General features: G+C 39.6%; 1 protein-coding gene across 2 annotated transcripts in view; it reads right to left on the bottom strand.

Annotated features, from left to right (window-relative positions):
- Positions 1-16,237, bottom strand: part of MLLT3 (MLLT3 super elongation complex subunit) — a 139,459-nt gene that overhangs the window by 16,551 nt on the left and 106,671 nt on the right. For both annotated transcript variants that reach the window (XM_054185856.1, XM_054185857.1), the window contains exons 7-9: positions 7,361-7,439; positions 2,690-2,822; positions 1,044-1,143 (exon numbers count right to left, since the gene is read on the bottom strand). In XM_054185856.1, the coding sequence (XP_054041831.1) occupies positions 1,044-1,143; positions 2,690-2,822; positions 7,361-7,439 (312 nt within the window). The remainder of the gene's footprint in view (positions 1-1,043; positions 1,144-2,689; positions 2,823-7,360; positions 7,440-16,237) is intronic.

Below are 16,237 nucleotides of genomic sequence, written 5' to 3'. Positions count from 1 at the left end.
GGGGTAGCTGTTGAGGTAACTCTCAAACTCTAATTTTCATTTGTTCCTGATGTATTTTGTAACTCTAGGTTATTTAATTTCTTTTCTCTGAAAGACAGAACTACCCTACTTTCCTAATCTCAAAAATAGTAACCATGTTAGCTCTTTCGGATATGAAACAAATACCCTGACAGTGAAGTAAAAACTATTACGTCTCCTAGTGAAGTAAAAAAATATTGTATCTTCGATATAAACACTGGTAGGAGAGAGGGGAAAAGACGAATGAATAAACTCCTGAGAATCACAGAATCATTTAGGTTGGAAAAGACCCTTGGGATCATCGAGTCTAACCATCAACCCCACTCTACAAAGTTCTCCCCTACACCATATCCCCCAACACCACATCTAAACGAGTCTTAAACACATCCAGGGATGTTGACTCCACCACCTCCCTGGGCAGCCTATTCCAGTGTCTGACCACTCTTTTTGTGAGGAATTTTTTCCTGATGTCCAGCCTAAACCTACTCTGCTGCAGCTTGAAGCCATTCCCTCTTGTTCTATCACTAATTACCTGTGAGAAGAGACCAGCACCAACCTCTCTACAACGTCCTTTCAAGTAGTTGTAGAGAGTGATGAGGTCTCCCCTCAGCCTCCTCTTCCTCAAACTAAACAGTCCCAGCTCCTCCAATCGCTCCTCATAAGATTTATTCTGCAGGCCCTTCACCAGCTTCATTGCCCAATGAGCCTATTGATGCAAATTTTGTCTACTGCTCATACAAATGCAAACGTGTACCACTTGATACAAACCCAAACCTGTATCACTTGTACGACTGATGCTGTAAAGCCAGTTTGCATTGCATTATGAAGCTAATTCATACAGAAAAGATACATTTCTTAAAATGCTAATGAAAACATTACTTTGGTCTGTGGTATTTGCTAAACCAAATACTTCTTCTCCTGAAAAAAAAGCTCTTATGTCAGTTTACAGACCAAGTAACTGCACTGAAGTAATCAGAATGTCATTATCAGCTCCCCATGACTGCATTTATGAATCCTGACTTTACCTGGTTGTTGTTGGTTTTCAGTAAAGGTGGTGCTGGCTCATGATGTAGTGGTGAGGAAGCTGAACTGCTGTCGCTGTCACTGCCATCGCTCAGGCTAACCCTATGGAAAAACAGACTCAAGCGATTACACCCCCAAAAAAAGCACTGTTACCAGGGGTGAACTGAGCTTGCACTTTGCGGTAGGACACTAAGAATGACCCCTTGCTAAGCAAGCCATCATTAATCAAGATCATGTGGGAGAGAGGCATCCGAGTGGGGCTGCACTCTGGAAAAACCTCTCCATAGCATGGAGAACAAGGCTGTCTGCCTCTGCTGCACTTGGCTGAGATGACACGTCCCGTTAACAGCAGCTAACATTAGAGAAACAGTGAAATATTTAGAACATTAAAACGGCAAGTCTGTATCTCGATTTACAGCCACATGCAAGGAGGAAACTGGTTTTTTTTACAGAAACTTCTCTGCTCTTCTAAAAGCTTTCTAAACAGCTGTATTTCCCACTTGGAGAAGTGTTTCACTGAAAAGTTCCTTGTCTCTTGTCATAAATAACACTCTTTTTCCTGGCTAAAATTTAAAACCTTAGCATCTCAGGAGAGACCACATGAAAAAGCTAAGTTCCTAGTCAGTCTCACCCTTCATTTACTTAGGAACAACAGGGAATATTTATTTGTTGGAAGAAAAAAAAAATAGTTATTTGGGATAAAAAGAAGATAGAGAAAAATTAGCCTTAAGTTTTTGTTAGAAAAAAATGAAACAAAGTCTCCACACTTAGAGACAAGTTGAGCTTGAGACAGTCCTTTATAAAATCACTGACATGAACAAATTATCTAACTGCAAGTCATGTTGGTCTTTTTCTCCTTGATTCCAGTTGCTAAAGTTGTGCCAGGGATGCAGGTGACATTCATTACTGTTTTCCTATTACCTTCGCATTTAAGCAGTAGCTGACAGTGGCAGTCAGGTGCTGTGCACTCACAGCAAAACCTTGTTTATCAGATAGAGAACCGACTATGAAAAGGTTCTAGAGAGACTGTTTCAGGTTTCCCATAACCTTCAGATGGAGTTTCAGGCTGCCCAAAGAACAGAGGATTTTTGGAACGCGGTCTTGGGTTGCAGCTAGGATGCAGAGGCATTTTTTAAGAAGTAACTTCTGTGACAGATGCTTGCTTTACCGTCTGTCTGCACTTTTACACATTACCTATTGCATGCAGTGCAGAAATTACTTGAAATTCACATTCCATTGTTTCTGATCCAATTTAACAACCTAATCTAAAACTGGTAAGCGGAGAGATCTTGAAAATGAGATACTATGTACCGAATAGCTCATCCAGCAATTGAAGGACTTAATTTTATCTCATTCATGCCGGAGAGTAATTATGACTACTCCCCTGAAGTCACAATGGCATGAAATCAAGGAAAGTCAAATGAATGAGGATCATCATAACCATATGGATTAGTAAAGAAATAGTTTGTATTGGGAATGGCTAATTCTGTTAGTTTTCAGAAGAGGCACTTTTAGATGCATATGCTTTAGAGTCTGAATTCTCTGCCCATTTGCTACTCGGCACTCTTTGAGAACATTAGACCTCAACCCATTACTAACATGCACAACGTCTTGGCTGCCAGGCTACTTGCAATCACAGGACACTCACCTTCGACTCCTGCTTCCTCCTCTTGTATTTACAGGTCGTTCCAACTCAGAATCGTTGTCATTCTCATCTGCTTCATCTGATTCATCTTCATTATCGTCTGACTGCAGATCTTTCATTATAGACCTCAATGGACCTGAAACAACAGAGGCAATAAAATACACAAATAAAGTTCACTTTGCAGTGTTCCAGGTAATCACCCAGTTTTGTAGGTGGCAGAAAACCACCCTCCCCGCACAGTGTTGGGAGAGTTTTAAACATTAAACAAATGAAGTAATGCAGTGGGGGCTTACGCTGCAGGGACTTATCCATGAATCACGTACTCACACGAGCAACTCAGCTTCAATAGACTTACTCAGGACAGTGAAGTGACTCATATATTCAAGTGTTTGTACAATTGACCCCCTGGACCATAGCTGAAGTAAAATACTATCATGCCAGGAGAAATTGACTATTGCTGTATTATTATTAGAAGCAAGATTCTTCTGCATTGCTGGGTTTTAGCATTTTTTTCGCTTTCTCAAAGGGTATTATGTGCAAGTAAAGATCTACAGGGACATACTGATCAGTAATGGCACATTTGTTACATTAATCCATGTACTGAGAAGCAGAGTCTAACAAATCATTCTGGCTAACTACTACTGGCCAAGACAGCCTTTGTCCTTCTGTTTTTTTGTATATTTAGCTTTAGCTGTTCCCTTTATTTCGGGGTCAATTTCAGGTCAAGTAAACACTTTGCCAATGTTCCTAAGTAAAAGTGTGTCCATCCCACACAACACTATGCTATCTCTTTCCCTAAATTAACAGAAGGTACAAAGCTTGACTTGCTTGTAAAAGTGCATTAAATCCAGTTTGGGATTTTGGCTTGATTGTACTAATTTATTTTGCAAATATGTTTTGCAACATATGAGGAATATGTTTAACATATCTGCAAAATGTAAAACTATAGCTTCTTGAAAGCTGCAAAAGCAGCTTGGAAGAGGGAAGAAAGCAAGACTGATGCCACAGGGCATTTAACTCTTAAGTACCTCCCCCATCTGGGACACAAAGCAGCAAATAAAAGCAGGAACAGGGATTGCTATTAGGGTTCTGTAACTCCTTCAGCCCAGGAAACACAAAATACTAAAATGAAGTGAGCCTCAGAGTGTTCTTCAAAGGGAGATGAAGCTTGCAACTCTCTATTTCCTAACAGGGGAAAGAGAGTCAAGGAGTGTCATCCTCGGTCACTGCCAGAAGAGAAGGCAGACTTCTACCAGGGCCATACACCTAATAGGAACGGTGTTCCCACCATGGGAAGAACTTTATGGATTATTCCAGACCTAGCACGGCTCAGGTCACAGGCATTTTGACTAGTTTTGTGTGAGTGACTTCAAATCTGATGAGAATGATTTACCACTAAGGCTGCACTAGAACTTTCATAAACTGGTGCAGTTTGTGCAGGTTCAGATCAATGGTTTCTCTTCTGTGTTTTGACACCCCAAGGTTGGCTGGGAAGAAGCCCAGATGGCGCTGATGGGCAAATTCCTGGTGGACCAGACCCTTGTATAGGTGACAAGGAAAGGGGAGCTATACTGAAGTGCTTCTTGTCCATGTAACCACCACTGATCTGCAGAAGTAGCTGATCCGTGCTCCATTTTCTGTTCCTGTTTGGGTCTCGGGCAGAAAACACTCAGCTATTCACAAATGGTAACTTGCAGTCTGTCTGAATATCTTATCATCTGAGCCTTGAAGGAGGGAAAGGACTCCTTCCTTGTCTTTTAATAGGAGCAGTAATAAATATATTCTATTTAAAAGGGAGGAGAGAACACACTCCCAGCAGCATCAGTACAGGGATGAAGGAAGAATTTGCCCACTTTGATTTTTTGGAAAATGTTCCCATTGGCTGGCTTGACTGTTGAGGTGGGTGAATGAGAAACATGGCACAGGGAGATAAATAAATTGAGGTAAAGGGCTAGCAAAGAGACTTAAGTTATAATTATACAAAGAAGGATTCCACATTTCAAGAAAGACAAAAAGGTAGAACACAAGGGTATTTCCACAGGCTAGACTTAGCCTAGAAAGGCTAGTTTCCATACACCTTACTGGGCAAAGACATTAACAACCACCATTAAAGCCCTACTGAAGATGATCACCTCTGCACTGAGAGCAGATGAGTCTCACTCCACTCCATAGGCCAACAACAGCTTCCCAGAAAGCATTCATCTCTTCTCCACAACAGAAAAATAATTGGCAATGATCAGATGGAGCAAAGGAAAAGGTCAGTGGGAGGAAAGGTAAAATAATAAACCAAAACCTAGTCTTGTAATGAAATTTAGTATGGCATGTGAAAAACTGATGTTGCATAAAACACCAGAATATAACCCCACAACATGAAAACTGCTAGCTATGCTTGCAGGTCACCCAAAACATCACTTCTTGATTTTATTTTGAAATTGAAGCAGAAAGAAAACCAGCACACATTCCTCATGATCCCTACACAGCCTGCTCTCACAAGTTTAATCTAAATCATTATTCTTGCCTATGTCCTTATTCCAAGTATCGCAGAGGTCCATTTTACCCTCTGACAGTCCCTTGCTGTGTTCTAGGACAATCAGACGGTCCTATCTCAAGGTGCCAAGGGGCTTATTCCTCTTTTGTGGAGAAAAAGGAACTTGGACTCCTGAGACACATCCGTCACTGACACCCAAAAGGCATCGAACAACCTGTCATTCAGACAAGTTTTCACTTAACGTAGGACCATATCTAGGACTCTGATAAGGCATTTTGTACCCAGCCATCTAACTTCTTCAGTAGACTTTCCCTACAATCAGCAAAGCATTAATTTTTAGGTCTTTTGTTTCTAGCACTGATAGTGATGTCACTGTTAATCTTCTGCTCCTTGCTAACACTTAATTTAAAATTCCATGACACCCTTTTTAAGGGTTTGAGAAGTTGTTATCTCCTAAAGGGTCAGAATAGTTAAGGAAAAAATGAAAACTAGGAACTGCCCAGGAGCAAGTGTTCTTGGTAAGGAAACAGAAATATCAGAGTTCGCCCAAAGGGCAGAAGAACTTGAAGAACCCTAGGTTAGCCCACTGCTTATGCAAAAAGAGGTGAAAAAAGTTCATGCTGTGGTTTTCTGACTCTTGACTGAGTAGTGGAGTTTGAACGCAGCAGAAAAAGAGCAATGGCCCTGCAAGCAACTTCTAGTTAGGAAAAAAAGCATGGGTTCTGACCACAGCACAACATATACTGTGAACATGACACAGTATGCCTGGTGCTTCATCCCTTTGATATACAAATGCACAGACTGGGCAATGAATGCATTTAGTTGACTGGAACTCTCATAAAAATGCAGCAATTACTATTTACTGTGGCAAGAAAGAGGACGTGTATATACCACTAGCACTTCAGAGTTGTGCACATCAGAGGAAAAATCTCCTATCCACTCTTGATAAGGTACAAAAACCTGAAAGACAGTCGGTGATGTGTCTTCTGTACAACCCAAAAGAGATGGATGATCCAGTCTTCTCAGAAGAAAATACTAAGTCGACAGATTTTTACCCAAGATAACAAACAGATCCAGGAATGGGTATCCAAATCTTTTGGCTTGTAATGGACAGTTCACATGACTAAGGAGGTTTTTATGAGAGCAAAAATAGGGCTGCGGCAAGAAGGGGTTCTGTTTAGCCTCAGGTAAAAATCAAATGCCTGAAGCCAGTCATCAATCACAGCTGACCTCCACTCTTGCTTTCTTTCACCTGAAGTAATGCTTCCAGAACACACTGGCAAATCAGTACCAGTCACCTACAGAATGGCAGTAGGAACAATATACATCATGTGTAAATCTATTTAAAAATAAACTGTTTGCTGGAGGCACTTAATGTGCTTTCATAACCTTAAATCAAATCCACCATTGAGGAATGTAAATGGATAAAACAACTGCAATTTTAGTCAAAAGTTGCTTTTTTAATACTCATGACCCAAAACCAAAACAAAAGCTGATTAAGAATGTATCAGTTGTACAATCTTATAAACCCAGGGAGAAACGCCAAGCAGGAACCAAGTACTTTAATAGATCATGAAGAATGAATCTCAACTTATTTACAGAAAACCTGCCTTGGCAAATTCTCTGGGAAGAAAAATGCATTTCTTTACTGAGTTCCAAGTATACTGTAATTATTAGCAAGAAAACCGAAATCCAAACTTAAAGTCAACTTAAAATCTAACCATCACCTTGCCCTGCCACGTAGCTAAAATAAATACTGTATGCTCTTAAAACTTCCCGTTAGAATGGAAAAATCCCAGCCCTTTGAAAGGGTCCACATACACACATCCTTGGGCTTCCCATGGGAAGCCATACCTTCCTAAGCAGGGCTTCAGATGGAGCCAGCTGCCATGGCACCTTACCCTGCAACAGGACAACCTCAGAAACAGAAGCTGTTTTGAGTTTAGCATCTGTTACTGCTTCACGACAAATGCCCTTCACACCCTTTTCTCAGATACACATTTTCTCCCCTTTTATTTTGCCCTTACAGCCACATCTGAAAACAATTGGAGGAAAAGTTTCTAAAGCAAAACCGTGGCCAGTTCAGGCTGTGAAAGGCATCAGAAAAGTGGTAATGAGATGCCACCAGTTCTGTTTTTATTGGCGTCTTCACATGCTGCTTCCAATTTCTTTTCCTTTGTTGGTACCTTGTTGTCTGCTGTTTTGAGATGGCGTAAAACTGGAACTGGAACTGGAGCTGGAACTGGCAGGACTGGGCTGTTCAGACTTAAAAGGAAAAAAAAAAAGACAATAAATAACATTGTAGGAAGCATTTTTGCCTAAAACTCTTACTGTTAGTTATCACCTAAAGCATGCTGTCAAGAAAAAAGCACTACAGAACAGAATAATACTCAAAGATCTTGACAAGTGTCAGTCAGGCAAACATCATAGAAATTGCTATGCACTTAGCATACGTACACACTACTACATCATGTCCAGTTCTTTACTGAAGCAAATATCCTAACAAGAAGTTCCCAATGCCTTGTTTGAAAGGCTATACAACATGAAAGCCTAAATGAGTTTATAATAGACCTAAGGCTCTTGCGTCCTTGTCATACTGTAGTTGCAACATTTTCCAAATTAGTTATGATGTAGTAGAATTGAAAACCACAGGAAGACCTGAGCAGACCACACTAAATGGCAGAAAATCTAAGACAGTTTCCTTTCTTCTTCCTTAGAAAATAAGTTTTAAGATGAGGATTCAAAATAAACTTTTCTGCTGTTATTGGATTTCTCCTCATCTGAACACTTTCCATATGTATTAAGAACCTACAGATTGTAATAGCAGTTGAACCAGAAAGATCTGCCTTGTACACAGGGAAATTGTCCAGAACCTAGAGATTACAAAAGAGAACGAGATTTTTAAAACAGAGTTGTTAAAATCAGTTTACTTTCCCTAACAAACAGTTCCATACATTGTTTTTACCCTACTGTTTAAAGTGTATAAATTTATCTCTAAAATTCCATAAAATTACTGAGAAAGTCCTATTACTTCATCTAAAAATTCTCTATAATTCTTCTCACAGTGGTTATGGCTTATAAGGGTTGTACTGGAAGTCTTGCTTCGTGTTGCATGTATCCACAAGCTTTTTTGCTGTTTCTTAGGCTCAGTGGCTTGAAGTGCATTGGTGTCTGTATGTACTTGCACACTCATCTGTGTACACGAGACAAAGAACAAATCTGGTATGTGGGTACGGAGGATGCTAACAGAGAACATAAAACAAGAAAGAAGTGTGCACACAGAAGGAATGGTGAAAATCAAGTTAGGAACTAATGATCTAAAAATATACTATTGAAAAGAAAACCTGCTTCCACTTTAAACTTTATACAACTGTGTTATCATGAAGTGTTATCCAAGCTAACAAAAGTTTTCTGACTCTCCTTGCCTGTACAATATCCCTCTTGATTAAGTTAGAACTAAATTGTTCTCAAAAATGGCAGCAGTAATATACAGTCACTGTAAAACTCAAGTTTTCATGCACACAGACTACCTAAGCTTAACAGTTGCTGTTTCTCCACAAAACAATCCATTGTTGCCTTTCATAATGAGCAGGCAGATTTACAGCCTTTTACCGCCTTTTCTCACAATGAGAGATGCCTATTTGGGCAGCAGAATGCTTGAGAAAAACACCGTTAACATCTGCTCTCCTCAAATCAGCACCAGCTCCAGCGCTCAGACAGACACTCAAAATGCGAACTTGGCACCTGACTGTATGGAATGTATGTGTATACATGTATATGGCTTGTATACAGGTGAATCAACACTGTGCAAGAAAACCCAACCCAACCAACCACACAACCCATTTCTGAGTACTGAGAGAGATTCTTACGTGGTCCACAACATCAGACCTTTTTGCACACTGCAGCATCACTTGACACTGCTCCAAAAATCACGTAATTCTGAAAGAACTTTTTTTTTTTTAACTGCCTGAACTTCTGCAAAACCATACACGCTCTTTAGCTGTAAAATAATTATGATAACATGAAACAGTCTGCACTGATAGAGAAACAAGAGTCAATGCAAACTTTAAAGACATCACCATTCTGGAAACTAATTTCAGTCTTCCAGCTTCAGGTTACTACTAAACATCTGGTTTATCTGTCACTTTCTGCTTTTTGCAGCAAAATTACTAGTTGACAACTGGCTTCTGCAGATTTCCATTAACTGTATTTTTCCTTTATTAATTTCAATATGAACTTTAACTTATGTAAAATCCATTCCTTTAAAAAGTAACAAACACTGAAAGACTATCGTATTCAGTTTGAAATACTTGAAGAAGTGCTAAAACTATAAGGGAAAAAAAAATCACACATATTTGTTACTATTAAAACTTCACTACTTTCTTTTTGAACCAGTTTACTAGAAATTAAAAAGGGAAAAGACCTGGTCTTGTTCATATTATAAGGCGTGCAAACACCAGTGAAATTCCCCTGTGTCCGAATTTTCTCCCAGCTTTAACTAATCGAGACAGGATCACAAGAAGAAATGGATATGAATACATATAAAGTTGCCATAATGCCTTCCTGGTAAAAATTTTGCTCTGCTTTAGCAAGATCACTTTGAGAAGCCAAACCATAGAAGTCCCAGTGAAGCACAAATGATCATCCGTACTCTTTTAAAAAGGGTTATTAATGCCTCTTGAAACAATTGACTTTATTTCCTTAAATAGCCCTGTCTGAAAATTTATTCCAAGAAATACAAATTTGCGTAGATGTTAAAATTGTTAAGTATTCAAAATTAAACCTATCTTCTTTGACTTTGAGAAATCTGGGGTGTGAGAGCACCCAGAAGAAACAGCTGCTTTTAACATAAGAATGAATGTTATTAACAGAAAAGACCTGCCTTTTTAGAAGGAACTAAAAATATGCTTTCCATATATGAATATGGATTAGTGCCGACAGCACCAATGCTTCCAGTTACCAAAGGCTATCTTTTGTCACTTAAGCAATGCTTTTTGACAGTTTTACAGGCTGTTATCCCAAGGACTTAGGTATTTATGGCTTTATTCACATGGGCTTTCTGCTCTTATCCACTGGTTACTAATCACCAAACAGATTTTCTTTTTTTTTAATGGGTCTGAAATTAGCTAAAGGGTGTCCTTCAACAATAAAAGCTTAGGACAGTACCAGCAAAGAGCTTCTCTCATATGTCCTTTTCCTGTTTTACTAGTTTTCTCTTCCTGCAGACAAGCTAGTGAGAGTTTGGGCCCAAACTGTTCATTAGTGCAATGACCCGATATGATTTATTGCATTCTTAGACAGTCTATTTCGTTTTAGTGCTCTCACACCGATGCACAGGAGACACTGGCTTCTTTATTAGGCCTGGTTGAGCAATTCTGTGCTTTGAAATGGTTTGGCAAGAAAAGGGACTTTTCTTGGGCTCAAGTTTTTCCTGAAAAGGTACCTTTTTCACCAGCTCTAAATCACTTGGCTTCTGTCATTTCCAAACTCCTGTTTTTACAAGTAGTACAACAACTTGCTCTTGAGTTGCAAACAATTTTCAGGCAAACTCACCTGTTTATGATACAGGATATTATAGAGCTGTTTCTGTAATGTTTCATGGTTGCCTGGATTCATAAAACATCTTCTAAAAATAAGCTCAATCATTTAAAGCTCCTTATTTACATTAAAAAAATAGAAAACATGTGTATGTGGGTGACAATTGGCTTTTCTTGCCTTCCCCTGAACTGGTTTTAAAGGAAGCGTACACATTGTTTCCTGAAATAAAACTTAAGTGGTGTAGTAATATCCCATTTCATATCAGCCAGTCTACATATTTCCTATTTTTATGCACAATAGTCTAAAGAGCTATGTTTCTGCGTGCCATACAAACTGAAAAGTCTATCCACTTAAAACTGCTTTTATAGCTGAGTATTACTTCCACTTCGTCCAAAGTTAGCTTCTCAGGAACATGCTCCCTCAGGACAAACCTTCTCTAACAGGACTCCTGTACTTAAAACTTCTACTGCCTCTTCAGCACCCAGTCACTGACCACTGCCTCAGCTTTCAGTAGAGTAATCCAACCCATCTGTGGCTTAAAGGACAGAACGAACCCACCTCATCCACCAAGCATCCGCATCTGCCACTGCCAAGGGGACACATTGTTTGGGTGTCCCTGATACCACAAGCCTGAACTGAGCTACCTGCACCCTGCCCAAATTCTGTATCACTACATCTCCTGTCAAGCTGCTACATTAGCAGCTAGCCTCCAAGGCAGGGCTAATGTAAAAGCCTTTCCTTTCCAACCATTCACAAAAAGTTAGCTTGCAGATTGCAAACTCACATGGAAGATGGAGGAACAGGGGTATCAACTAGGAAGTGGAATTAATTATTTTCTTACAGAAATATAAATATTTATTCATAACTACAACATTTAAGGAACTAAAAAAATATTTAGAGAAGTAATTTAAGATTGTGGAGATACAAAATTTGAACAGGAAATGCAAGATTATTGATTTTTGAGAGGAGGCAGAGACAGCCATTTGGCAGAGAATGTGACCTAAGGTACTGATACAATTATCTGCCTTATCTATTTATAGCAATTTCAAACAAAAATTCCATATCACTGATGGAGATGAGGTTATTTGTTAATTAAGTTGACTCTGTACCTGCTACCTGAGCAAGTCCATGGACCCTGACGGGATGCACCCATGAGTGCTGGGGGAGCTGGCAGATGTCATTGTGAAGCCACTCTCGATAACATTTGATTGATCATGGTGACTGGGAGAAGTGGCCAAACATTGGAGAAAAGCAAATGTTACTCCTGTCTTCAAGAAGGGCAACAAGGAGGACCCAGGGTACTATAGGCTTGTCATTTCACCTGGTGACAGGTCACCTACCCAGGGATTCCTCACCTCAATCCCTGGGAAGGTAACAGAGCAGCTAATCCTGGAAACCATTTACAGGCACTTAAGGATAAGAAAATCACCAGGAGCATGGCTTCACCAAGAGGAAGTCATGACTGACCAACTTGATAAACTTCTGTGATAAAATTACTTGCCTGGCAAATGAGCGGACAGCAGTGGATATTGTCTATCTGGACTTCATTAAGGTCTTTGATACTGTCTCCCATAAGCTCATCATAAACAAGCCGCTGATGTATGGGCTGGATGAGCAGTCAGTGAAGTGGACTGAAAACGGGCTGAATGGCTGGACCCACAAAGTGGTAATCAATGGTACAAAGTCTAGTTGGATGCCAGTAACTAGCAATGTACCCCAGGAGTCAATACTGGACTAGACGGAATGGATTAAAACTAGAGATGGGTCGATTCAGATTGGACATCAGGAAGAAGTTCTTCACCATGAGGGTGGTGAAGCACTGGAACAGGTTGCCCAGAGAGGTGGTGGAAGCCCCATCACTGGAAGTTTTTAAGCCCAGGCTGGATGGGGCTCTGAGCAACCTGATCTAGTGGGAGGTGTCCCTGCCCATGGCAGGGGGGTTGGAACTAGATGATCTTTAAGGTCTATTCCAACCCTAACGATTCTATGATTCTATGATCCGGTCCTGTTTAACATCTTCATTAATGGTCTGGATGATATGGCAGAGTGTGCCCTCAGCAAGTTTGCTGATCACACAAAACTGGAGGAGGGGCTGATATGCTAGAGGGTCATTCTGCCACCCAGAAGGACCTTGACAGGCTAGCAAAATGGGCCGACAGGAACCTCATGAAGTTCCACAAGAAGTGTGAAGTCCTGTCCCTGGGGAAGAACAGCACCATGCACCAACATATTCTGGGGGCCACCCAGCTGGAAAGCACCTCAGCAAAAATGGATTTGGGGGTCCTCATGGATCTTATTAATGCATATAAATACCTGAAGGGAGGATGCAAAGAGGATGGAGCCAGACTCTTTTCAGTGGTGCCCCATGACAGGACAAGAGGCAATTGGCACAGATGGAAACATGAGAGGTTCCCTCTGAACATGAGGAGACACTTCTGTACTGTGAGGGTGACCAAGCACAGGCATACGTTGCCCAGGGAGGCTGTGGAGTCTCCCTTCTTAAAGATACTTTAAAAATCTAGACGTGGTCCTAGGCAACCAACTCTGAGTGTCCCTGGTTGAGCAGGATAGTTGGATCTGATGACCATCAGAGGTCTCTTCCAACCTCAACTTGTCTGTAATTCTGGGAATCTGAAACACATCCTTCATTTAACAATTAGTATCCAGAAAAGATCTTAAGCCAAATATTGCACCTGTTTTGTCTGAACAATTGCACTGGATGAAGCAGAATTTGCGTTTCTTTAGAGACCCTCCTACTGAAATGAATCTACTTTTGAAAGAAAATTTTTTTCCTTCTATATTTATGTACATATTTTGTTTTAGATTTATAAATAAAAAATGAATTTGAGACACTTCTAACATAAAAACTCAGAAATAAGCTAGTGTAACACTTAGAGAAGACTCACGCAAAGGAGACTGAGCTAACACGTGGATGAAAAAATTCTTTTGCAGTACACTTCACAACACAGTGGGAAGATGAAGCACTAGTGAAGGCTGCTGCCTGTAGGAATATTTTTGCTGAAGGAATCTTACTAGCAAGAGCAGAAGACATACAGAAAAGCAAGCGAAGAAGTACAGTAGAAAAGATTACAGTTTCTCGTGTAGAGCAGATGAATACTACAGTTTCCAAGGATTTCATGCCGACAAGGTAATGAGTAAACTAAAGGTAAAATAAACTAAAAATGTGTATGGTCACGTGAGTATGAACATGGTCCTTCACAAATCGAAAGAGGCAGAGTGCAAACTGATGGAAGTTTTCGTCAGATAACCCTAACCGAGAAGGATGGAAACTCTGTTCTGAATATGTAGGTAATGCTGCCAAACACAGGGTTATATAAAGTTTTACGCTTTTCAAAATTGGCACTAAAAACTGTTAATCTGGACCACACATTCACCAAATGTGTGAAAAGACATCAATATTTGTGAAGAATTAATAAAGTATGAGCAGTACAACATGGGACAGCTCTATATTCAACTCTATATTCTCTGTATTCACTCCATATTCAAAGTCTCAGTTATGTGGAAAAAAAAAAAAAAAAACAAAACACAAAAGTGAGGCCCTCTGAGGGAAGATGAAGATATCCTAAATAAAGCACTTGTTTGAAGAAAACTGCTTATCTTGTAAGCTCAGTGGCATGAAAGCCCTGTGATGAGAGAATGGTGACTGTCTGTATTCTGTAAGCATGGAAAGGCCAAATTAACCTGACAAGCAATACTCACATATTGATATTTTAAACTTTTCCTTTGAGAACCTTTGCACATTATATATACCAAGCTCTCATGAGTGAATAAGGGAGAGAAATGTGTTTTAGAAGAAAAGTCTAATCCTAGATTTTAGTACTAGATACAAACTAGAAAATTCAGCCTAGATATCAAAGCCAATGTGAGAGTTTCATTCAACTAATCTACACTTTCTGCTCTAATGGGACTAATAGCAATGGTAGAAGAATGGTGGTAGCTGCTCTGGCCAGCCCTGACAGCTGCTGTAGCAGAAGCCAACACTTCATGATTCTCTTCTCTTGCCCTGCTCCCTCGCCTGTGCCCTATTTGACATATCAGCACTGAGAGGGGCAGATGTTGAAGCAGTCCCAGTTCACTGTTTGGGAAACTGAACAGACAGTTTGCTGTCACTTTTGATGCAGCGGGAAGGTTGTTCACCTAAATTCTCCCAGATCTGAGGTCCTGATGTTAGAAACTCATGCAACTCATATTAACAAAGAAGCAGCTGGAGAACAATCTCACTACATGTAAGACTTTTTTTATGGATGTTATTCTGCACTATGGTACATTTCCACACCATTAAAGAGCTGGTCTTCTCAGCAGGTACTCACAGACTTTGCAAATTCACCGTAGTTCCTCTCGAAGTCTTCTTATGTAGTTCAAACTCTGCAGAGTGCTCCCAGCATGACCCTACACTAAACCTTTACTATGCAGAAAGGTCATACACATCAAGTAAATACAGACCTAAATATATGAAAAACGACAGCTTTTCTTCTGAATTGCTGCTGCAGAGTCCCTATGCACTGTCTTTGCTATTGCAGACTGCTGGCTCCTGAACAAATGTCCCACAAAACAAAAAAAATTGTCCAAAATTTCACCATAGACTGTAGAGAGATCTAGCATAGCTCTTCCATGCCGTCTTTGTTGGCCTTGTCAGTTTTACAGCAGGCCTCATTATATTTACTTTTTTTCTCAAACTTAACTCCAGGGATTTAAATGATTACTGAAAATTTCAGCTTTCATTTCTGTGTATTGCAATTCCAGCAAAAAGCTGTAGAGACAAAAGTACAAAAAGCTATGTTGTACCCTAAAAAATTATTGAGTCCCTAAAACAAAACAAAGTCCCTCAAACTATTTTTCAAATTTCACCATTTTTAGCCCATCTTGTGATACTGTAGACTGAACAATGATTTTTAGATGTCATGGTTGGCAACAGTATGCTCTACACACTGTTTTATGTATAGATATTTCTGAGGCATTATCAGTATTGTTCCTAAGCACTTGCTCTATGCTAATATTATCATGTATTTGTCTAGTAGTTTTCACAAAAGATCATGCATATTTTATACATACAGAACTATACAATGCTGATTCTCTGAAAAAAACCCACAGAACAGATTGCTGTCGTCTTACTGGCATTTTACCATTCACAGTTGACAGATCTGTGTGCTGTAACTTTGCCTTCACGTGTACTTTTACAAATTACTACAAAAAATAATACTCATTTAAAACTCCTTGTCCCTGCTTTGGAGACTTAAATAGGTTTTTTATTGTATGATCTCAGCTTTATATTAGTAGAAAGAGTTTTGTAACTCTTTCATAAGGTGTAGCAAGTTACTAACATAAGATAAAGAAAACCTCTTTAAAACATAAGAATATCCAATAGTTTTAAACTACACTCCACTCAAACCATTGTAATGTAGTGTAATATATTTGTAATGTAATTGATACAGGCAACATAAGTTATTAAAAATATTGGCTAACTATTATTATTTAAAATATTGGCTAAATTAAGATCCCACAGA

Source organism: Rissa tridactyla, chromosome Z (genome assembly GCF_028500815.1).
Source record: "Rissa tridactyla isolate bRisTri1 chromosome Z, bRisTri1.patW.cur.20221130, whole genome shotgun sequence".
Taxonomy (NCBI): Eukaryota; Metazoa; Chordata; class Aves; order Charadriiformes; family Laridae; genus Rissa; species Rissa tridactyla.
The sequence above is the reverse complement of the archived record's forward strand: the minus strand, read 5'-3'. Positions and strand labels throughout refer to the sequence as shown.